Source organism: Neomonachus schauinslandi, chromosome 10 (genome assembly GCF_002201575.2).
Source record: "Neomonachus schauinslandi chromosome 10, ASM220157v2, whole genome shotgun sequence".
NCBI lineage: Eukaryota > Metazoa > Chordata > Mammalia > Carnivora > Phocidae > Neomonachus > Neomonachus schauinslandi.
In genome coordinates, this window is record NC_058412.1 from 111,859,106 (window position 1) to 111,883,136 (window position 24,031).

At 40.2% G+C, this 24,031-nt stretch overlaps 1 protein-coding gene and 2 pseudogenes across 1 annotated transcript; all 3 read right to left on the minus strand.

The window, feature by feature from the left end:
• Window positions 1–217: 217 nt before the first annotated feature.
• On the minus strand, window positions 218–973 carry LOC110579552 (annotated as a pseudogene).
• Window positions 974–5,983: 5,010 nt separating this feature from the next.
• On the minus strand, window positions 5,984–7,990 carry DEFB128 (defensin beta 128). Its single transcript, XM_021689250.1, has 2 exons — window positions 7,942–7,990; window positions 5,984–6,219 (listed from the first exon to the last, which is right to left on the minus strand). Exons 1-2 carry the CDS (start codon window positions 7,988–7,990, stop codon window positions 5,984–5,986), a joined length of 285 nt encoding a protein of 94 aa, XP_021544925.1.
• Window positions 7,991–12,518: 4,528 nt separating this feature from the next.
• Window positions 12,519–14,523, minus strand: LOC110579569 (annotated as a pseudogene).
• Window positions 14,524–24,031: the final 9,508 nt, after the last annotated feature.

A 24,031-nucleotide genomic window follows, 5' to 3' on the forward strand; every position in this document is an offset into this window, starting at 1 on the left:
TTTTTTTTTTAAGATTTTATTTATTTACTTGACAGAGAGAGAGGGAGCACAAGCAGGCAGAGGGAATGGGAGAAGCAGGCTCCCCATTGAGGAGAGAGCCCAACATGGGGCTTGATCCCAGGACCCCAGGATCATGACCTGAGCCTAAGGCAGACACAACCAACTGAGCCACCCAGGCACCCCTCCCTCTTCCTCTTTTGTTTCTGTTTCTTCTCCTTCCAAAGTAGTCTTCCTTGAAAATTATTATCAGGTCCCTGTCTTCTGGCCAGAAGTCTCAACAAACTTCTTAGATTCAATACTATCAAACACAGCACATACTGATCCCTTAAATATTCTGTGCAATGTTCGTTCCATCTGAATATCTAGTATTTGACCTTTATCTCTTACCACTCTTTTATGTCATCAAGCATTGTATCAGTTGAGAAGATTTTAATATAAACAGATCTTTTTTTAAAAAAACGATTATTTATTTATTTATTTGACAGAAAGAATGAGAGAGAGGGCATGAGAGGGGGGAGAGTCAGAGGGAAAAGCAGACTCCTTGCCAAGCAGGGAGCCCGATGTGGGACTCGATCCCAGGATTCCAGGATCATGACCTGAGCCGAAGGCAGTCAATTAACCAACTGAGCCACCCAGGTACCCCAGATCTTTTTTTTTTTACATCATTTTTATACTCATCAGTTACTTCAGGGTGAGGTTTGCTTGGAGATCTTCTGATTTTAGTTTTAGCTTCATTTATGTCCATGAGTCTTGCCTTTGATTTGCTCAATGCTTCTGCTATTACATTAAAGTTAGATAGATAGATGAATTTTATCATTATCTTTAAAGGTAACCAACCCTTATCCAGTTTGATCTGTGCCTTTAAAGTTTTATCATGTGGCAAATTGAAGTCACCAAAATCATACTCAATTTGATGACAGTTTGGCCTCCATGGAGAGCAGCCATTTTTTTCATTATCACCATTTTCATCCATTGTGGCTCTCTTTAAGGTCCCAGTCCACAGAGCCACAATCACTAACAGTGACAGCACACTGCAATGTATTGACTTCCCAGCACTACCAGCTGGCCTAATATGCATAAAGGTAAGGGCTATTTTCTGTCCATTTTTTAATTGGGTTTTCTTTTTATTATTGAGTTGCAATAGTTCTTTATATATTCTAGATACAAGTCCCTTATTACATATATGATTTGCAAAAATTTTCTCCCATTCTGTGGATTACCTTTACACTTTCTTCATGATGTCCTTTGAAGCCCCAAAGTTTTTAATTTGGGTAATGTCTAATATTCACTATATACTTTTTAACTTTTTAAAATAAAAATAGGCTTTGTACAAACTCTGGGGGGATATTCCGTCTGTCTGCAAGTCATTAGTTGCATGTTACTTAAAATAGGCTTTTTCAGGGAGGGAGGGAGCTTTCCCATCATGGCATGCTTGCCATGCCACTATTCTTAACCAAAGAATACAGATACATTGCTAAATTTATATTTTACTACTTTAAACTAGTTAACTATATTTTACTTTCACTATACATTGTAATTTCTTTTAATTTGTAGAAGTTACAAATAATTGCCTTCCAACTTTTACCAGGTTGAAAGACAGGAAAAAAGAATGCTGAAAGATAGCTATCCTATCATTTCTGTGCTTCCATTTTGCCATAAGATAGGGATTTCAGATGTGCCTAAGTCTTACGTGACCTGATTCTTGGACTCGGGAAATATTATTTAATGGCATCTAGGCTTTTTATATTTATCTGACATGCACTATTTGGGAGGGGTTATTTAATAATAATATCTGAATTATTACCCTCTATAATTATTTTCCACTAGTTTGATTGTGTTTTCTAATAATATTTATTGGCCATTTTTAAAAAGTTTGAAAAGTACCAAACTGGGGTAATGAGTATCTACATATTCCCAAGGGCCACTGAGTAATCGAAGCTAACTTAGAACTTACCTGTGAATACAAAATATCATCATAAAGTTGCTTTGAACATGACTTCTCTTAAGTACTTGGGTATCTCTAAAACTAGTTGTTGAAGTGGATCAGAATTGCTGTCACTGTCATTATCCTAGTCTTTACTAATTAAGTATTACTAATGAACAAACCCTCTATTTGTACCTCTGTGCCTGAAAACTTGCCCTACATATAGGTCATAGGAAACATACACCCACTCAAGCCCACTTTAGAAAAGGAGGACCTATTATAAGAAATGTTAGTAATTACATGAGGCCTAAGGGACTAGAACCAGTAACTAGAAATCTCTCTCCCTCTCTCCCTCTCTCTCTCTCCCTCCCTCTCGCCTTCCCTCACTCACTCCTTCTCTCTTTCCCTCCATCTTTTCCTATTCATCAGTTTACCAGGATCCAATTTGGATATCCAAAGAAGTTAAATCTCTACATACACATTTGTCATCCACCCTGGTCCAATTACTTGTAGCCAAAATAATGTTTCTGGCCTTCTACTCTCTTGCTGGGGCCCATTGAAATAGGTTCCCTGAGAAAGGCTGAGCAAATTTTCTAAGAAGGTGTGAATTTTGGATATGAAATGACTAATATCTCCAGCACCTTTCATGATCATTATCAAAGACCCCCAAAGAGATGGGTGGTCCCAACTGTTGGGACTTAGTAGAAAAATGTATCTGAAACATTCTGGCAATTTAAAAATGTTCTATGAATAAGATTTTGGAGAATGTTCTAAAACAGATCCAAGAAAAATAAAGTACCAATAATACTGCCTGTGCCAGAGAAGTGCATAATAAAAATACAGGATTTCAATTTAATTTTGTATATAAAAATAAGGTGGACAAAAAAACATGTGCCTAACAATACTGACCACATACACTCTTCTATGAGTATGAAGGGGATACAAAAAGGATAACAGGAAAAGTCAAAGCAAAGATTAGGTCCACCCATTCAAAGCAGAATTCAAGGTTTAATTTGTCTGTTCATTATACCTCTCTCTCCTGACTCAGGCAACATTTCACTGGTTGATCTCATACTAACTAAGCCAAAATGGATTCTTGTTTCTAATTTATCAATGGACTCACATAGAGTAGAGGACACATACAGATTAAAGACAATGGGCAAGACCCATCTTCATATCATAGTGACAAAATGGACATTCCTTAAAAATGCCTCTGGTGACCCATAGTGATGGAAGCCTGAAAAAGAGGAGCTTATGAAGTGTTGCAATAAAGAAAGGGCTTTCTTACATGGGCCTCTTGAAAAACCTCTCTGAGAATTAGATTGAAATAGTCATACATTAGTTTCCATTGTGAAATTGTCAACAAAATAATTTCTAATTCTACAATTTAGTCTGGTCCTTGTTTCCTATACACATCTCCAGGATTCTCAAAAGCCACAACTACTAAAAGGAAGGTCTTTATAGGCTCTTAAAATGTTAACATATCCATTTAAATATGTGTCTCCCTGTCCTCCCAGTGAAATGAGATGGTGAGCTGCATGTGGAGGAATAAGGCCCATTGATTTCTTTATCTTGGATGACCAAATGGTAGCTCCACAAGTTATTTATGACCAATACCTTAACCAGGTTAAGCAACATCAATGGATGGTACCACAAGATGTTCTGTTCTGTTCATCTGGAGAGCATCATTATTTACTAAGATTTTATCTAGCTCATAAGGAGCTTCTTAAATATGTCTCATTTATGAGGCTTTAAATTTCACAATATTTTTATTTATTTTCAGTTTTATTGAGGTATAATTGACTTACAAATTGTAAGATATTTAAAGGGTACATCATGGTGTTTTCTACTGGGTATTTACGCCAAAGACACAGATGTAGTGAAGAGAAGGGCCATATGCACCCCAGTGTTCATAGCAGCAATGTCTGCAATAGCCAAACTGTGGAAAGAGCTGAGATGCCCTTCAACAGATGAATGGATAAAGAAGATGTGGTCCATATATACAATGGAATATTACTCAGCCATCAGAAAGGATGAACACCCAACTTTTACATCAACATGGATGGGATTGGAGGAGATTATGCTAAGTGAAATAAGTCAAGCAGAGAAAGTCAATTATCATATGGTTTCACTTATTTGTGGAACATAAGGAATAGCATGGAGGACATTAGGAGAAAGAAGGAAAAAAATGAAGGGGGGGAAATCAGAGGGAGAGATGAACCATGAGAGACTATGGACTCCAAGAAACAAGGGTTTTAGAGGGGAGAGGGGATGGGGGGATGGGTTAGCCCGATGATGGGTATTAAGGAGGGCACATATTGCATGGAGCACTGGGTGTTATACAAAAACAATGAATCATGGAACATTACATAAAAAACTAATGATGTACTGTATGGTGACTAACATAACATAATAAAATTTAAAAAAATAAAGGGTACATCATGGTGTTTTAATAGATGCGTATGTCATGAAAGGACTCCCTCCCCATCTAGTTAATTAACACACCCATCACCTCCCATATTTACTTGGTGGTTTTTGGTTTTGTTTGTTTTTGTGTGTGTGTGTGTGAGAACATTTAAGTTTTACAGTCTTAGCACATTTTAATTACACAATACAGTGTTCTCAGCTATGATCACTGCATTTCACATTAGATACTCAGACTTCATTCACCTTGTAACTGAAAGCTTGTAAATTTCATGCTATTAACAAACAATTGAATATGTAATGTTTTCAAAGATTCTAAGGGTAATATTGTCTAAAACTTGTGTCAACCGAGTGGTCTAATTGCTACTAAAAAGGAAATGGAGCATACACATTAAATAAACTTCAAATGATGTACAGATATCCCCTGCTTTTTTAAAGTTTGCACTTACACCACTTCAGTTTTACAAAAGACCTACACTAGTACCTGTTTCCATGAACTGCAAGAAATCTGAAGAAGATACTATCTTTTGCATAAAAAAGGCAAAAAGCAAAAATGGCACTCAGTGTTTGTTTTGCAGCAAACCATTACAGAGGCCGTGGGTACCCTGAGCAGTGAGAGTGACCTCACCAAGCTCCTTCCCCGGGACATACACTCAGCATCCCAGCACCAAACCATCATAGCTTTGAACTGCGTCTGTGAGCATCTGTGCTTTATCTTGATTTATTTTTTGCATCCCTTAGCAAGATGTGTCCTAAAGTATCAGAAAAGCCTAAGAGAGGTTATTTTTTGGGTCTGGAACACTCAAAAATTTTTCCATATAAGTTCATGGTAATTGCTCCTTCACATTACATCATTCTGGCCTATGAAAGTTCTCGTAGGATCACTCTACTTTTGGATAGCAGGGGAAACCTGTATTGGAATTATCACTAGCTGTCATCACTGCCCATTAGACCTGGCCAATAACTGTTATGAAAATGTTCCAATATCTTGCCTTCTTTTAATGAACTCTTGGTTGTTAGCAAAACCCTTATTCATCCTACACACACAAAGTTGGGACATTTAGATCTGCTTAGACACAAGAAACTTCATTTAAAAGAAGGGCACCTGGGTGGCTCAGTCAGTTAAACATCTGCCTTTGGCTCAGGTCATGATCCCAGGGTCCTGGGATGGAGCCTCATGTTGGGCTCCCTGCTCAGCGGGGAGTCTGCTTCTCCCGTGCTCCCTCTGCTGGTCCCCCTGCTTTTGCTCTTCTCTTTCTCTGTCAAATAAATAAATAAATAAATAAATAAATAAATAGTAAATATCTTTTAAAAGAGGAGTAATACTTGAAATGCTATGAAATTGCATAGAAAATGGAGGAGCTAACTTCCACTTCTACCAACATTTTCATTTCATCTCTGTATCACCCATCTTATTAGTATATGCCTGGAACATTATAACTATTCATTTATGGTTAAAGTGTTTAAAAAAATGAGTGAATACATTAATAAATAAATCCAGAGAAAAGCATAAAATTTTATTATGTGGAGAATCAAGTTCACAGAAGAAGTAGGTAACTCTTTTGTTCCAGGCCGTCGAAGGAGGTGGCACTTCTGATTTAGGAAGAGTGGAGACCAGTGAAGCAAGTGCTTGATTTACAGTTGCACCGTGAGAAGTGTGGTGGTGGGTAAAATGACATAGTCTGTCTTCCCATCAGGCTGTGGTAAAGAGTGAGGTGACTCTGGGGCTTTCTTGTGTTTTTTGTTTTCGTCTTCATTAACACAACATAATTTCCCATTTAGACATGCCATTTCATATATTTCCCCCATTCCGCATTTCTTCCGGCAGTAGCCTGTTATAGTACTAAAGCATTTTCTGGGTCGCGCTGTATCTGTGCCCAGGAAACAACATTGAATGCAGATTAGTTTCTGAGGCAGAGTAGAAGTATTATGTGGTTCCCACAAGCTTTGGCCTCCTGTGCTTCCAAAATGAACCTTACAGTGATAAGAGAAAACTAAGAGCCTCCTCCTTGAAAATCATCCCAAATTAAGAACATCAAAACCCCATGCTCCTAGCCAATACCCAACTGGCTCTGATAACATTAGAACTTACATGACAAAAAAGAAGAGAGATCAATTCATGGTTATCAACTGGAGCTATGTCCCACTCCTGGACTCTGGCAAATCTGACCTGTCTTCCATGCTCCAAAGTCAGTACTCCCTCAGCCTTACCCCAGTTCAGTGTCCCCAGAGAGTACCAACTTACCACCATGGCACTATTCAGAGCCAAGTTAACTTTTAAAAGAGTACCACAGACAGGACTTTTTAAGTTAAGAGAGAAATTGGGTTTCCTCACTGACATGAACAGTAGAAATCTCCCTTTGCCAAGGCCAAGACTTCATGGGTCTCAGCAATAAATGCTGCTGAGAACTTCCCTTATTCAGCTTCTGTGTCTTCATGCCCATGATCCTCCTGGCTCCAATCTCAATCTCTCTCTCTTCCTCTCTCTCTCTCTCCATCCTCCTTTTTATCTCAGATAAATGTGTTACCCAGGGATCAAATTCAATTCCATGTGTACCCATCTCCCTAGAGATCCAACTGTCACTAAATCACCTGTTTCCAATTCTTTATCTGTCCCTGTACACAAATTTGAACAAGCTCATGGAACAAAGAGGGAAAACAAAGACATTTCCTCACATGAAAATTCAATCATTATGAAATCGGGTCATTATACTCAATTGACAGATGAGAAAACTGAGATTCAAAGGGAATAATTAGGGGTGCCTGGGTGGGTCACTTGGTTGAGCATCCAACTCTTGGTTTCGGCTCAGGTTGTGATCTCAGGGTCCTGGGATTGAGCCCCCCATTGGGCTCCATACTCAGCGGGAAGTCTGCTTGAGGATTTTCTGCCTCTCCCTCTCCTCCTCTCCCCACTCTTTCTCTCTCTAAAATAAATAAATAAATCTAAAAAAAAAAAACCAAAGGGAATAATTAGCTCCATTCATACAACTAATCAGTGATCAAGATATATTTTAACCTCAATCTACATGATTCCAAAGCTTGTGCTCTTCTCATTACTGTCGTAAAGGCTGAAAATGAGTTTGAATGAAAAAAGAGATGGTAGGGTTCCTGAGTGAAAACCATGTTCAACATTATAAAGATAATTCTAGATGATGGGTTCATGCCTATCTTTGGAGAGGACTGCTGAGAGTACAGCCCTGATGTCTTCTTCTTTTTTTTTTTTTTTTAAAGATTTTATTTATTTATTTGAGAGAGAGATAGAATGAGAGACAGAGAGCACGAGAGGCAAGAGGGCAGAGGGGGAAGCAGACGCCCCGCTGAGCAGGGAGCCCGACGCAGGACTGGATCCCGGGACTCCAGGATCATGACCTGAGCCGAAGGCAGTCGCTTAACCAACTGAGCCACCCAGGCGCCCCAGCCCTGATGTCTTCTTACCTCTTAACTCCCCAAATGCTTTCTTCTAAGACACAGGCTTAAGGAGAGTGGGTACTTTTGATGATATTGGCAAGATATCAACAATCTCAAAGGCCCTAACCCCACTCCTACAGACAGTAATATCTCCTAGGATTTTATGGTATATTTGGACAAGTTACCTGTTGGTACCTCAAACTGCAGAATAATGAGAACCAGAAACAGCTTCATGTTTACAGACTTCCCAAGAGAAATAGGCAGCACAATTTCTTTGTCCAGTGATCTCTGTCACAGAGTTTTTCAAGATGAGACAAGCGCTTTTGGTGCTATCAGCATTCTGAGCTCTCATTTTAACCCACATCGATGGACAGGAAATCCAAGTCCACCCCACCTTCATTCCGTATATGGAATTCACAATCACAGAATGTTCCACTGCATCACACCTACTCTTCTTTACTCAGGATAAGAGCTCCCAGAGAGCAGGAACATTGATTCCTCCACCTGGGCCATCAGCCCAATTGGATCAAGGCTGGTTGGTCATATGTTCTTGTTTGTATGAGTCACTCCAAGTTTATTCCTCTCGTTCCAATATCCCATCCAGCTAATGCCACCGTTTACTCACAAAAGTTATCCATTTGGAAGATTAATTAAATCATGAACTAATCAAGACAGACACATATGGGATCGAGTCCCACATCGGGCTCCCTGCTCAGCGGGGGGTCTGCTTCTCCCTTTGACCCTCTCCCCTCTCATGCTGTTTCTCTCTCGCCCGCTCTCTAAAAAATAAATAAAATCTTTAAAAAAAAAAAAAAAAAAAGACAGACACATATGCACATCCAATAATAATTACATTTTTTAATGTATGAAACTTCCAGAAAGTCATCTGGGAGTAAGATTGCATTTAGCTTTGGCTAGATAAATTGATATTTTTTCAGAGTCTCCCATAAGGTCTTCCCCAGTACAGCTTAAAAGATCAAATCTCTTTAGTACAGTGTTCAACTCATTAGGAAATGGTCCCTGCTCACCTCTCCTAGGCATTTTACAGAACCACTTATGGTTCTGCCAAATTAGTGTGGTACCTCAACCCAACTTGTTACTTCCATAATCTGTTTCTTTGCACAAATTTATATCATGCTCTCCCATCCTGTCCATCGAATTGGCCCTAATGAGCTCCTAATTTTACTTCAAAACTAAGTTCAATCATCTCCACATCTACAAAGTTTCCCTTGACCCAACTAAATAGAGCTGCAAACTCCCTTCTTTGTGTCAACATTGTATCTTGTCCATATTTTTCTTGGCAGTCACAATATGTCATGTTCTAATTATTTGTTCATCTGTAATAATCTACGTGCCCCTCAAGGGCAGGCCACTGGCTTCATTCAAGTTGGAGTTCTTAATGTACAACACAAAACTCATACTATATCCTCAGTATGTAATTACAGAAAGAATGATTGCAAAGTACCAAAAAAATTATTGCGACATAAAATAGCCCAAGACAGTAATAAAGTTAATTAAGACATTTTGTAAAGAATTTTGTTTACCATGTTTTATAATTTCTGGACACCAGAACTTTGAACTTACAATAATTAGGACCTACCCAAATATCTTTCTGTGACAGTACCTGAAAGAAATTTGGAATATGTGAAGGCTGAATAAATATCTGTTGATGATGATTAAATTTGTATCACAACATAGGTTCAGGTTAGGGCTAGGGTTAGGAATGAGTATTGTGTATAGCTTATTATGTTAACCAGTAACCAGAGTGAATTAAATTTGTCAATGAGGAGGAAGTATCAAATGCTACTGATATGTCAAAATGCAGAATGAGAATTGACCAATGGCCCCACTAGATTTGCACTAGCCCCACCAGTATCTCATTTGGCCTCAGCTCCATGACCTCTTACATGTGCCTACTAGATGACAAATGCATTTTGTATACATTACTTACTTGAAGCATTACAAGAACATTATGAAGTACAAACCTAATACCTCTCTCCTTCAAATTGGAAAACTACAATTTAGGGAACTGGTGATGTGTCCAATGTCACACAGCTAGTAAGGAATGAGCTAGGATCAACCCAGGTCTACATGAACCTAAAAGTAAAGGCCTTAGCCATTGTGCTAACCTGCCTCTCCAGTTGCCTCCTTCGGGTCAGTCTTTGGGAAACAAAGACAAAATATTCAAATACAAGATGAAGATGTTGCTTTGTTCACAAAATTTATTGTCATGCACTTGGCTGGACATCCTCCTCCCATCCACCTCCTTATATCCACTCAGCACTCAGAGAGCTGCCTCTATTGAGAGAATTCATATTTCTGATTTCCACAGATGACATTGTTACAAGTAATATTACTTGCTTGCTTTAATGGATTCCTAAATCTGTTTGTCAACTCCTTAATATCAGAGGGACTTCCTGCGATCTTTGTGGGGCACAAGAAGTACACAGTCTCCTCATTTTCAAAGCCCTTTGTGACTAAGTAATAGATTTCCCCTTGAATAGGCTGAGATGAATAATTAAATGCTGCATTTTAGTCATGGTCATTAAAAAAAAAATCACCCATCAACATTTGTTACTGCACCTCCCACTGTGACCCATAGTTGTACAAATTGCTTTTAATACCTTACTTATAAATGAACTTTATATGTGTTTAATTTCTTAGAAATATTCTCTGAATTCTACTTAAGATGTTATCTTCCTAAACTCTGGAATAGGGTGAATCTAAGCAAGAAATAGAATTACTAATTCCCTCTTAAAAAGGCTGGAGTTGAGCAAGATTCTTTTGTTGTTCTTTGTTTAAGGATGTGAGGAAGTTGAATTAACATTTAATGCTAGAAAAATCAGAAAGACACATAAACAAAAAGGTGAAAGTAGACCACCCATAATCTTCCCTCTGTTAACATTCTGGTGTTTAGCCTTCTAAATACTTCACTCCAAAAGTAATTTGACAACTGTATAAGAGGTAAGATGAAACAAAGTAAGCTTGCTTGCTTTTCAGTCACTGAGTTTAAAATAAAGTCTGCTAGTCAACACTCCCTAAGCACACACATACTAATACACATACAAAGTCTACATTCACCCCTCCAATTCAAGAAACAGGCCTATTGGCAAAACAGGCATGACCCACTACAGAGGAACCACATTCAGCTGCCTTTACTAATCTACCATTATGCTTAAATATAGGTCACCAGATAGTTTCAGGAAAATAAACAATATAAGAGAAGAACTTAAATGAACAATAAGGATAAATAACCTCAAAGGAAATAAAGCTAATAATGAGGACAGAAGAGAATTATTAAAAATCATAAAATTTGGGGCGCCTGGGTGGCTCAGCCGTTGGGCGTCTGCCTTCGGCTCAGGTCATGATCCCAGGGTCCTGGGGTCGAGCCCCGCATCGGGCTCCCTGCTCAGCAGGAGGCCTGCTTCTCCCTCTCCCACTCCCCCTGCTTGTGTTCCCTCTCTCTCGCTGTGTCTCTCTCTGTCAAATAAATAAATAAAATCTTTAAAAAATAAAAAAATTTAAAATAAATAAATAAATAAAAATCATAAAATTTGACTACATAAAATGTACATCTTAATAACAAAATGCATGCAGGAGAAGGTTCAAACCAGTATAAGATTAAAAGATAATCAGAGTAGAATAAAATTTGTAAATGCATTATATACCATAAGAGGATTAATATCCATAATATATAAAGAATGTTTACAATTCAATAACAAAATGACAAATGACCTAGTAGAAAATAGGCAAACAATATCATAGAAACACAACATGTATGCATCTCTTGCAGAACGTTGATATAAATTTAGAAATATAATATTCATTTTAAGAGAATCTGCTTTTAATCCATAAATTGTCTCACAAAATAAATTTATTTGGGTAAGATTGTGGGACCCAGTTAGGGTTGCAATTTGCTATGTATTACTGTTCCTTCTCATTCCACTGTACTCTTGAGACCTAAGTATACTAGGAATGTGTCATATTTTTTTTAAAGATTTTATTTATTTATTTGACAGAGAGAGACAGTGGGAGAGGGAACACAAGCAGGGGGAGCGGGAGAGGGAGAAGCAGGCTCCCGCTGAGCAAGGAGCCCGATATGGGGCTCAATCCCAAGACCCTGGGATCATGACCTGAGCCTAAGGCAGACACTTAACAACTCAGCCACCCAGGTGCCCCCGAAATGTGTCATATTTTATGAAATGCACATTTGGACCTTTTAGGTGTGTGTGTTTGGACAATAATTATAAAACATTACACAAAAAGCATATAAATGTCTCACATGATAATTAATATTGGCTCATAAATTGTATTTGCTTAAATCCTAAAGATGTAAGTGCTTTAAGTAGCTTTAAATATGCCATTTAATATGGTGAGCACTGTGAATTGTGTAAGACTGATGAATCACAGAACTATACCCTTGAAACAAATAATACATCACATGTTAATAAAAAAATTTTTTAAATATATATGTCATTTAACTATTTTTCTCCTTTTTTCCCCAGAACTACTAAAAGATTAAAGTGTTTGAAATAAATGATGTCATAGTTTTATCTCCTTGCTGCAGTGTGTTTCAGATCATTTTATAAAATCAAAATGAATCTGAAGTTTTATTTGTTTTGGTTTTGTTTTTGTTTGAGCTATGCAGAGTTTTGTTAGGGGTGGAGATAAAACTTTAAGGGTGAACATCCAGTACAAATAAGAACATCTATTATTTGGGGCTTGATGTCTTATACCTAAATTTCACAGTGCTTTAAGATTCTCAGGAGGGCACCCACATATTCCCATGTGTATCTGGTGCTTTGGTATAAGGAATGTTCCAAATCCACGGCCGATCTTTACTTCCATACAGTTCTGGAGGCAGGTCATATGGCACAGGAAAGGCGGCCACTGGCTCCTTGCTCCCTGAGAAGAATTTCTCTTTTACTATGAAGCTGTCCAGGCCAAATGCTGACGGCAGGAAAAGGGACCCCAAACTCATAGGAATGGATCATCAGCTGGGTGCCGTTCTTCTCTAATGCTCCCCAGGTGGCCTTGACAGATTTGTGCTCGTGACAAGGAACCAAGCAATTTAACTGAACTCTGGAGAAGGTCTCATATATGTTTTAATATGTGGCATAGCATTGCTGCAGCCCGATGTGTCAGCCGACCATTTGTGAAAACAGAAATGAAGCCAATTCTGTTTTTCAGCTGTCTGGGTGCTATAGGGAAGACAGCCCCCAGCTGGATATTCTTGTAAGCTGGTTCACACATTTTCCACAGAAGGACAGATCAGGTGAAGAGGAACGGCATTTTCCCTGGGGTCCTGCTTTCTTTCCCCAGCATCACCAAGCTTTCTTTAAACTCAGAACACGGGGTGCCTGGGTGGCTCAGTCATTAAGCGTCTGCCTTCAGCTCAGGTCATGATCCCAGGGTCCTACGATCGAGCCCTGCATCGGGCTCACTGCTCAGCAGGAAGCCTGCTTCTCCCTTTCCCACTCCCCCTGCTTGTGTTCCCTCTCTCGCTGTGTCTCTGTCAAATAAATAAATAAAATCTTTTTAAAAAAATAAAAAATAAACTCAGAATACAACCATTTCGAGTCATCAGCTCCCATAGACCCAATGCTTGAAAACTGACCTACTATCCGGCCAAGACTCTCCTTTAGGTATGGATGAGGCATTCTCTTTCAGAAGGTTTCTAAGCCTAAAATGTCCCCAATTATCTTTTTGACTTCCTTGAAAGTGTCCTGGGGTTGATCCAATAAGATAAACATTGGTTTCAGAGAAATCATGCTTATGGATGATATCTATCCACTCCTTGAGTGAAGGAGCATTATAAGCCATCAAGTAGCTGATGAGATCAGCTTTAAAATGTGTTGTTGATTCTCCAAATCTGTGGGTTCCATGGATAATCCATAGGTATAAGGGGCTCAACCGTATTCCCTGAGTTTTCTGGTGCCAGTCAGCATGGATGAGGTTGGAGGTGTGTGTGACAATCCGGAGGCCTTCTTCTTACAGTAGTAACATCATTTTCCTGGCAGAGGGAAATGTTTTCATAAGGCTTGGCCTGGGCATGTAAGTGAGCCTTCAAGTCTCATTTATCTCCATGCACAAGCAGAATTGGTTTCTGAACTCCGGTGGATACTGTTTTATGAGCCAGTCTACGTCAAAGCAGTAGTTAAACTGAGCTGAAGATACAAGTATCCCAAATAGAGGAGACAGAATATCCTTGATGTGGAGGGCTCCAGAGTTATACTTTGACTTAATTCCCGAGACTCTAGTGAGGTAAAATTGGAAGGGGTTCCCTTTTCCCAACATGTCCTAAATGTCTTGGCCTTCCCCTGAGGTTTCTTACTCCTCTTCCTCCTCTTTTAGTCCCTGGTGGGCAGGAGGGACATGATTTCCAGTACTTTGGGCAGCACTGTCTTTGGGAGAAGAGATGCCACTCTCCTCTTTGACCACCATGTTCTTAGCCTGCTTCTGCTGTGTTCCTGGTTGCAACTCATCATTGCTGCTAGAGAGACACCAACCTAAGTCTTCCTGGGAACCACTCTTCTGTCTTTTGGGAGGTGAAACTTGTGAATCTGTGTTGCTGAACTTCACAGGTGTTAATTTTCTTCTATGGGCAGCTTTCCTAGCCTCAGAACGGTGTATCTTAGTTCATTTGCTGCTCCCTGCCCAGCATGCAGGAGGGAAGAAGTAGATAGCTTGTCTAGTTTTGGCTTTTCCTCCTCACGTTCATCACTACTGGACACTGTCCACTTCCCATAATCACCGTCCTGAGACATACTTCTGAAATTTCCAGAGCCAGTCTGTTTTTGTTATTTTTTGATAGTTAAATAATACCATGAAAGGTGAATCTAAAATAGAAGAGATATCACCTATGGCTTTGATGCAGCATTCCACAGCATGCCAAAATAAGAATTTTCTCCGGGGGGGGGGGGGGGGGGGGTGTATGTGTGTGTGTGTGTGTGTGTAGGGCTACCCATGTCTGCCTGATTTTCCGGTCTTTTGTTGATGAAAACTCTCAGGTCAGAGGAACACAAGATAAAAGAAAAAGATCATATGTTAGTAATGAGAAATAAATGGCAATTGATAATTACGGAATCTGTTTTCAGCAGATTGGCCTTAGAAATGGTCAAAACAGGTCTCTAGTAATAATTAAGGATTGAAAAACTTAAAGTGATTTTTTTTAAAGTTAAGTTCAAAGAGTGTTAGATGGCTCAGATTGACTCTGTTTCTGGTATGACTCCAAGAGAACATCACATGCAGGTCCATGATGATTAAGCTGTGCCTAGGGCTGGATGGTCCAAATATCCTTTTATTTGGAACTCTAGTTAAAAATAAACATGAAGAAACTCAATCTGTCAATCAACCGACATGCCAGATGCTTTCATGTTTCATTTTCTATATATCTAAGCCCAAGTTGATCTCAGCTAAATATTTCTCTTCTCCTCCCTCAATAATAGAAAACTGACGATAGGGCGCGCCTGGGTGGCTCAGTTGGTTAAGCGATTGCCTTCGGCTCAGGTCATGATCCTGGAGTCCCGGGATCAAGTTCCGCATCGGGCTCCCTGCTCAGCAGGGGGTCTGCTTCTCCCTCTGCCCTCTTCCCTCTCGTGCTTTCTGTCTCTCATTCTCTCTCTCTCAAATAAATAAATAAAATCTTAAAAAAAAAAGAAAAGAAAACTGACGATAGTGAAAACAACACATTATATAGATTTTCCTCAACTTATGATGAAGTTACATCCTGGTAAACCCATTGTAAGCTGAAAATATCATAAATCAAAAATGCATTTAACACACCTAACCTACTAAAACATCATAGCTTAGCCTAGCTTACCTTAAACATGCTCAGAACACTTATATGAACCTGCAGTTGGGCAAATCATCTAACCCAAAGCCTATTTTATAATAAAGCATGGATAGCTCATGTAGTTTACTGAATATTGTACTGAAAGTGAAAAACAGAATGGTTGTAAGTGTATCAGTTGTTTCCCCTCACGGTCACGTGGCTGACTGGGAGCTGCAGCTCACTGCCACTACCCAGTATTAAGATAGAGTATCTAACCACATATCGCTAGCCTGGGTAAAGATCACAATTCAAGGGGCGCCTGGGTAGCTCAGTCAGTTAAGTGGCCAACTCTTGATTTCCGCTCAGGTCATGTTCTCAGGGTTATGAGATCAATCTTAGGGTTGTGAGATCAAGCCCCACGTTTGACTCCAGACTGGCTATGGAGCCTGCATTAAGATTCTTTCTCTCCCTTTTCCTCTGCCCCTCCCTGTCCCCAAAAGATCACGATTTACTATCAAAGTATGATTTCTACTGAACATGTATCACTTTTGTACCATCATAAAGTCAAAAAATCCTGAGACAAAACATTGTAAGTCAGGAACCATCTGTATGTAAATTTTGAGTTCTAAAGGTGGAAAAAACAAATTGCATTAATAATACTTATGGTAGGAAGAGTAATGGTCCCCTAAAGATGTCCACATTCTAATTCTCAGAAGCTATGAATATATATTACCTGGAAGTGAGAATCACAGCTGTAGATAGAATTAAGGTTGCTAATCAGCTGACCTTAAAATAAGGAGATTATTTTGGATTATCTGGGTGGGTCTCATGTGATAACAAGGATCATTTAAATGTGGAAGGAGAGGTAGGAGTCAGTGTCAAAGAAAGATATGACAATGCTACATAGCTAGCTTTGAAGATGGAAGAAGAGGCCATGACCAAAGAATTCAATCCTCTAGAAGCTGGAAAAGACCAGGAAAGATTTTCCCTTAGAAAGAAACTCCAAAGGGAACATCTTGCTTTTAGCCCAATGAGACCCATTTCAGACTAACTTCAGAACTTTAAGATGGTAAAGCTGTGTTGGTTTAAGCCACTAAATTTTTTGTAATTTGTAATAGCAGCAACAGGAAACTAAGACAACATTCAATCTCATGTCATCACCTCAGACTCCCTCCAGTGATCTAGAACAATTTCATGACTCAGCCAAGTGACTGGAATAAAGTATGTACTGTCAGAAAGGACATACTTTGCCAGCAAGCTTCCAAACTGTGAACTGAGACTTGATTCACACAGGACAATAGCCCAGAGAGATCTGAGGTATCCCTAGGCCAACTTACGGCCAGTTACAGAGTAAAGCTTGTATTCCTAGAAGGAATTTATATACACCTTCAGATGTCCAGAAAAAATGAGAAAAAGATTTTTTTCTATCAAAATAATTTTAGTATAAAAATGTCATTTTGAAAACTCATCTATTGAGAGAAAACTATGTATGTAGGTAGTGGGTCAACAAAATATCTACTTCATCTAGAGTTACTCCTGATTATTTTAGGTTTAAAACAATAGTTACAGATAATTATAAAATTTTTGGAGCAATAAAATTGATACACCTCAGAGAGCACATAAAAACTTTCAGGTTAGTCAAAACTGTGTTCTTAATCCATTCCCTTCATATCAGCCCAAGAGGCAACAGAAGATGTTAGGCATATTTTTCCCAGTTGAAATACTCCATTCAATATTCCTGCAGCCCCTGCAAAACCCATGGCAGTCACGCTTCCTTTCCCCTTTCTTCCATCATAACCCCTTGAATGCCTACCCCATTTTCACTGTCAAATTCAGATAGTTTGCACTTACGATGAGCTCTGAGTAATATATAGAATTGTTGAATTGCTATATTATACACCTGAAATTAATATATAACACTTAACATTTATAAACTCTACAGGAATAAAAATTAAAAACTTATTAAATAAATAAATAAAATAAAAATAAAAAATTCAGGTGGTTTGGATTTCAAGTATCACCTAGTGGCCAAAGAAACTCCTCTCACTAGCTGACCAAACATTCCAAATTCCAAAACTTTAAGATAGCTCCCCAGAAATGATGAACAATGTGCTTTTATAATTGTTCTGCATGATCCATGGACATCTAGAGACTTTAAAACATTAACAAAATAATTTTCTTTTTTTGTTGTTTATTTTATTGTATTTAAATTCAATTAATTAATATATAGTGTATTATTAGTTTCAGAGGTAGAGTTCGGTGATTCATCAGTTGTATATGACACCCAGTGCTCATTGCATCACATGCCTTCCTTAATGCCCATCACCCAGTTACCCCATTCCCTCACCCCCCTCCCCTCCAGCAACCCTAAATTTATTTTCTATATTAAGAGTCTCTTATGGTTTCTCTCCCTCTCTGATTGTCTTATTTTAATTTTCCCTCCCTTCCTCTATGATCCTCTGCTTTGTTTCTTAAAATAATTTTCTAATATCAGGGAAAACTTTTAAAAATTCAAAAGGAATTAAGATTCTTTCTCTCCCTTTTCCTCTGTCCCTCCCTGTCCCCAAAAGATCACAGTTTAATATCAAAGTATAGTTTCTACTGAACATGTATCACTTTTGCACCATCATAAAGTCAAAAAATAGTTTTTACCTGTGTAGGCAACTCTCAACAAATTTATGTACACAGTATCTTCTGAAATTAAAAATCATATAAAAGGAGAGGCAAGTTGTCCCAACCACACCACTAGCGTACCCACATCAAGCAAAAACTATGTTAAGAAAAAGCTCTAGGGGCGCCTCTGTGGCTCAGTCGGTTAAGCATCCAACTCTTGATTTTGGCTCAGGTCATGATCTCAGGGTGGTAAGATCAAGCCCTGCATCGGGCTCCGCCCTCAGCAGGGAGTCTGCTTCTCTCCTCTCCCTCTCTCTGCCCCGCCCCCAACCCTAGCTCACACACCCTCTCTCTCTCTCAAATAAGTAAATAAATCTTTAAAAAAAAAAAAAAGAAAAAGCTCTAAATTAAATGGTCCTGGAGTAAGTCTTTTTTTAAATCAGCTTTATTATACAAGATACATATTTTTAGTTAAAGCTAGATACTCTGATTCACAAACATGTCACTGCCTTTAATATTGCTTTCTCAGATACGGGGTCAGGTCTCACCATGAGAGACGATGGACTCTGAAAAACAAACTGAGGGTTCTAGAGGGGAGGGGGGGGGATGGGTTAGCCTGGTGATGGGTATTAAAGAGGGCACATATTGAATGGAGCATTGGGTATTACACGCAAACAATGAATCATGGAACACTACATCAAAAACTAATGATGTAATGTATGGTGACTAACATAATAAAATTTAAAAAATAATAAAGAGACTTGTTTTGGAAGTTACAATTAAGCAGAGACTTGAGAGATAAGTAGGAGTTTGCTCATGAGAGGAGCTGGAAAGGACAGTATTAACGGAAAATAGAAAGGCATTCCTAAGATCCCTCCTTCCTACTTTACACACAGTGTTCTGAATATTCTCTCTACTCAAAGCTCTTCCATTTTCTCCAGCCCCACTGTCACTCCTATGAATGCACTCAGATTCAGTCTCTACCTTGCAACCAAATGCACTTTTGCTGTTGAAGTAAGCAAGATGGTGGAATAGAAGGCCCCTGGATCAAGTCCTCCTGACAGAAATACAAATGAGCAAGTGTCCACAGACAAGATGCCTTTGTGAAAATCCCAGAACTTGGGAGTGAGGCTGAAGCACATCCTTTGAAGCACAAAAAACAAGAAAATCTACTCTAGAAAGGTAAGAAGAGCAGGTTCACTTTGACCATAGCACCCCTCCCCCAGGCCAACAGAGTGCCACACCAAGAGTGATTTTCTGGGCCCACGATTTCTCCAGTGGAGAAAAGAGGACCAGAAGCAGACATTCAGCCTCCCCAGCATTTCTGGGTCACTCCCGGGAAGCCCACTTCTATCTTGGAGAACAAAGGGACAACTGACAGACCTAGACCACAGGAAGGCAGCTGGAACAAAGAAGGGTGGGGCTCACAATGACCAGCAAGTGGATCTTAGCATTGCAACCATATCCCAGCCAGTGGCCTTGCCCAAAGAGAGAGGCCAGCCAGTGGCTCCTCCCACCTGTGAACCCAAGTCAACAGCCCCTCTGGCCAGAGAACACAGTCAGCATTTCTGCCTGGCCTCAGCCAGTGGTCCAACCCAGCCATAGAGCACAGACTATGGCCCGGCTTAATCATCGTACACAGTCAGGGACCCTGCCCAACCACAGAGAACAGCCAGTGACTCCACTGGACCAGAGAGCCAAGCCAACACCTCCAACCAACCACAGTGCACAACCTGCAGCCCTGCCCAATTGCAGGCCACAGCCAGTAGCCCCACCAAACAATGAAGCACAGCCTGCAGCTTCACTTAAACATAAAATCCAGCTAGAAGCACCACTTCACCAGGGAGTACAAATTGCAACCCTATCCAATCAGGGGTGATTGCAGGAACTAGCCAGTGGCCCTGCGCAGTTATTGAGTCCAGCCAGCGGCAGAAGGAGCGCAGCCTGCATTCCCACCCACCCGGTGAGCCCAGTAACTGGCCCTGCCTGACCACAGATCCCAACAGGCAACTGTGCTCAACTACAGAACCCAGCCAGTGGATGCGAGCCCAGCCAGCAGCATTACCAAAGCTCACAGCATAAGCAGAAGCTCCCTCCAAACAGAAACCCTATGGCAAACCCCACCTGCCAGTGAAAGGTATGAGCTAACCCATCAAGAAACCTGGGCTAAACTGAGTCATGAAGGTCTTTCCATCCAAAGTGAACCTGTATAGACTAGAAGAGGTGACTCCTTCCTCAAATGCATAGACACCAATACAAGGATACAAGGATCACAAAGAATCAGGGAAACCTGACACCACCCATGAAAACTAGTAAGATTCCAATGACCGATCCTTAAAAATAGAGATACGTGAATTGACTGACAAAGAATTCAGAATAATCCTCTTACAGAAGTTCAGTGAAGTACAAGAAAACACAGATAGACAACTAAACAAAATTAGGAAAACAATATTTAAACAAAATAAGTTCAAAAAAAAGAAAAAGAAATCACTTTAAAAAAAATTCCTAGGGGCACCTGAGTGTCTCAGATGATTAAGAGTCCAGCTCTCGATTTTGGCTCAGGTCACGATCTCAGGGTTGTGAGATCGAACGCAGCATTCATTAGGAATGCTTAAGATTCTCTCTCTTCCTCTCCCTTTGCCCCTCCCCCCCCAAAAAAAACCTAGAGCAGAAGTTTTCATGACTGACTGACCAAAGGCACAATCCATGATGAAGTCATTGATAGGGTAAACTTAATTAAAATTAAAAACTTCTGCCCTCGCAAAAGACAATGTCAGGAACATGAGAAGACAAGCCACAGACTGGGGAAAAATATTTTCAAAAGACACATCTGATAAAGGACTGTTATCCAAAATATACAAAAAATTCTTAAAACTCAATAATAAAAAAATAAACAACTCAAGTAAAAAAAAAAAAATGGGCTAAAGACCTTAGCAGACACTTCAACAAAGAAGATACACAGATGGCAAATAAGCATGTGAAAAGATGTTACACATCATATGTCGTCAGGGAAATTCCAGTTAAAACAACAGTGAGATATCATTACACATCTATTAGAATGGCCAAAATCCAAACACTGACAACACTAAATACTGGTGAAGATGTGTAACAGGAACCCTCATACATTGCTGGTGGGGATGCAAACCGGCACAGCCACTTTGAAAGACAGCTTGGTGATTTCTCACAAAACTAATGATTCAGCAATTGTGCTCCCTCAGTACAGGTATCCCCCACTTCCCAAAAGTTCACGTTATACCACTTCACTTGGACAAAAGACCTCCATTAGTACTGTTTTCACTAACCAAAAGAAAGCTTAAGAGGATTCTTGCTTTTACAAAAAAAGGGAAAAATTGGGGCGCCTGGGTGGCTCAGTTGGTTAAGCGACTGCCTTCGGCTCAGGTCATGATCCTGGAGTCCCAGGATCAAGTCCCGCATGGGGCTCCCTGCTCGGCGGGGAGTCTGCTTCTCCCTCTGACCCTACCCCTCTCATGCTCTCTCTCTCTATCTCATTCTCTCTCTCAAATAAATAAATAAAATATTTTAAAAAAACAAAAACAAAAAGGCAAAAAATGAAAATAACGTTCAGTGTTTGTTTTGCAGCAAGCTGTTATAGAGGCAGCGTGCCCTGAGTAACGACAGTGACACCGCCAAGCCCCTGCCCCCAGATCTACACTCAGCATCTCAGCATCAAGCTGCCAGGGCTTTAAACTGGATCAGTGAGCATCTGTGCTTATCTCAATTTAATTTGTGCATTCATTGACAAGATGTGTCTAAAGGTGTCGGAAAAGCCAAAAGAAAGGTTACTTTCAGTTCTGGGAACATCCTCAAATTTTTCAATATAAATTAATGATAACTATCTCTTCACTTTACACCATTTCATCTCACAAAAGATTTCATAGGAATGCTCCACTTTTGGATAGTGGGGGAAACCTGTATTTACCTAAAGGAATTGAAAACTTATGCCCACACAAAAACCTGCATACAGAAGTTTAAAGCAGCTTTATTCATAATTGCCAAAATGTGGAAACAACCAAGACATACTTCAGAAGGTAAAGGGATAACAACTGTGATACATCTTGACAATGGAATATTATTCAGTGCCAAAAAGAAATGGGCTATTAACCCATCAGCAGACATGGAAGAAACTTAAATGCGTATGACTAAGTGAAAGAAGCCAATTTCAGAAAGACACAAACTGTATGATTACAACTGTATGACATTTGTTAAAAGGAAAAACTATGGAGACAGAAAGATTAGTGTTGTCAGGGATTGGGGTGGGGGGATGGATGAGTAGGTGGAGCACAGGAAGTATTTAAGGTAGTGAAATTATTCTGTGATACTAGAATGATGAAGCTATGTCAATACATTTGCCTAAAGCCATAGAAAATACAACACCAAGAGTGAACCATAATGTAAACTGTGGATTTTAGTGATTATTATATGCTAATCATATTAAGTAAACCACTCTGCTGGAGTTTGTTGATAATGGTGGAGGCTATGCATGTGCAGGGGCAGGGAGTATATGACAGATCTCTGTATCTTCCTTGCAACAATTGCAACAATTTTGCAATGAAACTAAAATTTCATTTAAAAAATAAAGTCCTGGGATGCCTGGGTGGTTCAATCAGTTAAGCGTCCAACTCTTGATTTCGGCTCAGGTCATGATCTCTGGGTCATGAAATCAAACCCCACATCAGGCTCCATGCTCAGCACTAGTCTGCTTGAGATTCTTTCTCCCTCTCCCACTGCCCCTTCTGCTTGTGCTCTCTCTCTCTCAAATAAATGAATGAATGAATGAATAAATAAATAAATAAATCTTTAAAAAAAAAAGAGGGCAGGGCACCTGGGTGGCTCAGTTGTTAAACGTCTGCCTTCGGGTCAGGTCATGATCCCAGGGTCCTGGGATCGAGCTCTGCATTGAGCTCCCTGCTCGGCAGGGGGCTTGCTTCTCCCTCTCCCATTCCCCCTGCTTGTGTTCCCACTCTCGCTGTGTCTCTCTCTGTCAAATAAATAAATAAAATCTTAAAAAAAAAAGGGGGGGGGAGGAAAAGATGGCAGAGGAGTAGGGGACCCTATTCCAACTGGTCCCTGGAATTAAGCTGGATATCTACCAGACCACTCTGAACACCCACGAAATCAGCCTGATGTGTAAGAAGACAGATCTGGATCTCAACAAACAGAATATCACAGGCAGTTGGTTTCAAGGTACAAAGTAGGGAACCGTGATTCAGCGGGCAAATAACAGAGGATAAATGGCAGCTGGAGGGAGCATGGCCGTGGGGATCCTGCACCGCCTGTGAGCGACAGACTCCCGCGCTGGGGACTGGGCACAGACTTGCAAACCGGTAGCGGCGGGGAAAGGACTTTAGGGCAGCCCCCCAGATGGAAACCAGAGCAGCAGGGCTGCATGTGCGAACTGGGGGCAGCTGGCGGTTTTAGAAGCACAAAGGGCAAAGACCTGCCCTGACCTGGAGGCGAGGACTGGGAGCGCTACGGAGGGGCGCACAACCCAGGACACTGCACTTTATAGCAGCACAGACAGAAAGGGACAGAGGTGGACTGGAGAGCTCACTGAAGGACAGACTGCGATCTCTCTGCTCTGAAGTAGAGGGTTGGAAACAGTCTCTTCTGCTCTGACTCTCAGAAGAGACGCAGAAAACCACCAGAGAACAAAAGCCCCAAAAAACCGGTTCCCACTGAGCCCATTCCCCGCCACAGGGGGCAGGGCAACTCTGCCCAAACAGGGTTGCCTGAGTAACAACACAGCAGGCTCCTCCCCCAGAAGACAGTCTGGGAGAACAAGAGGCCAGCAACCCTAAGGTCCCAAGAAAACAGGTGCATCTTGCTTGGGTTCTGGTCAATAATTTGGACTCTGTACATTCCTTCAA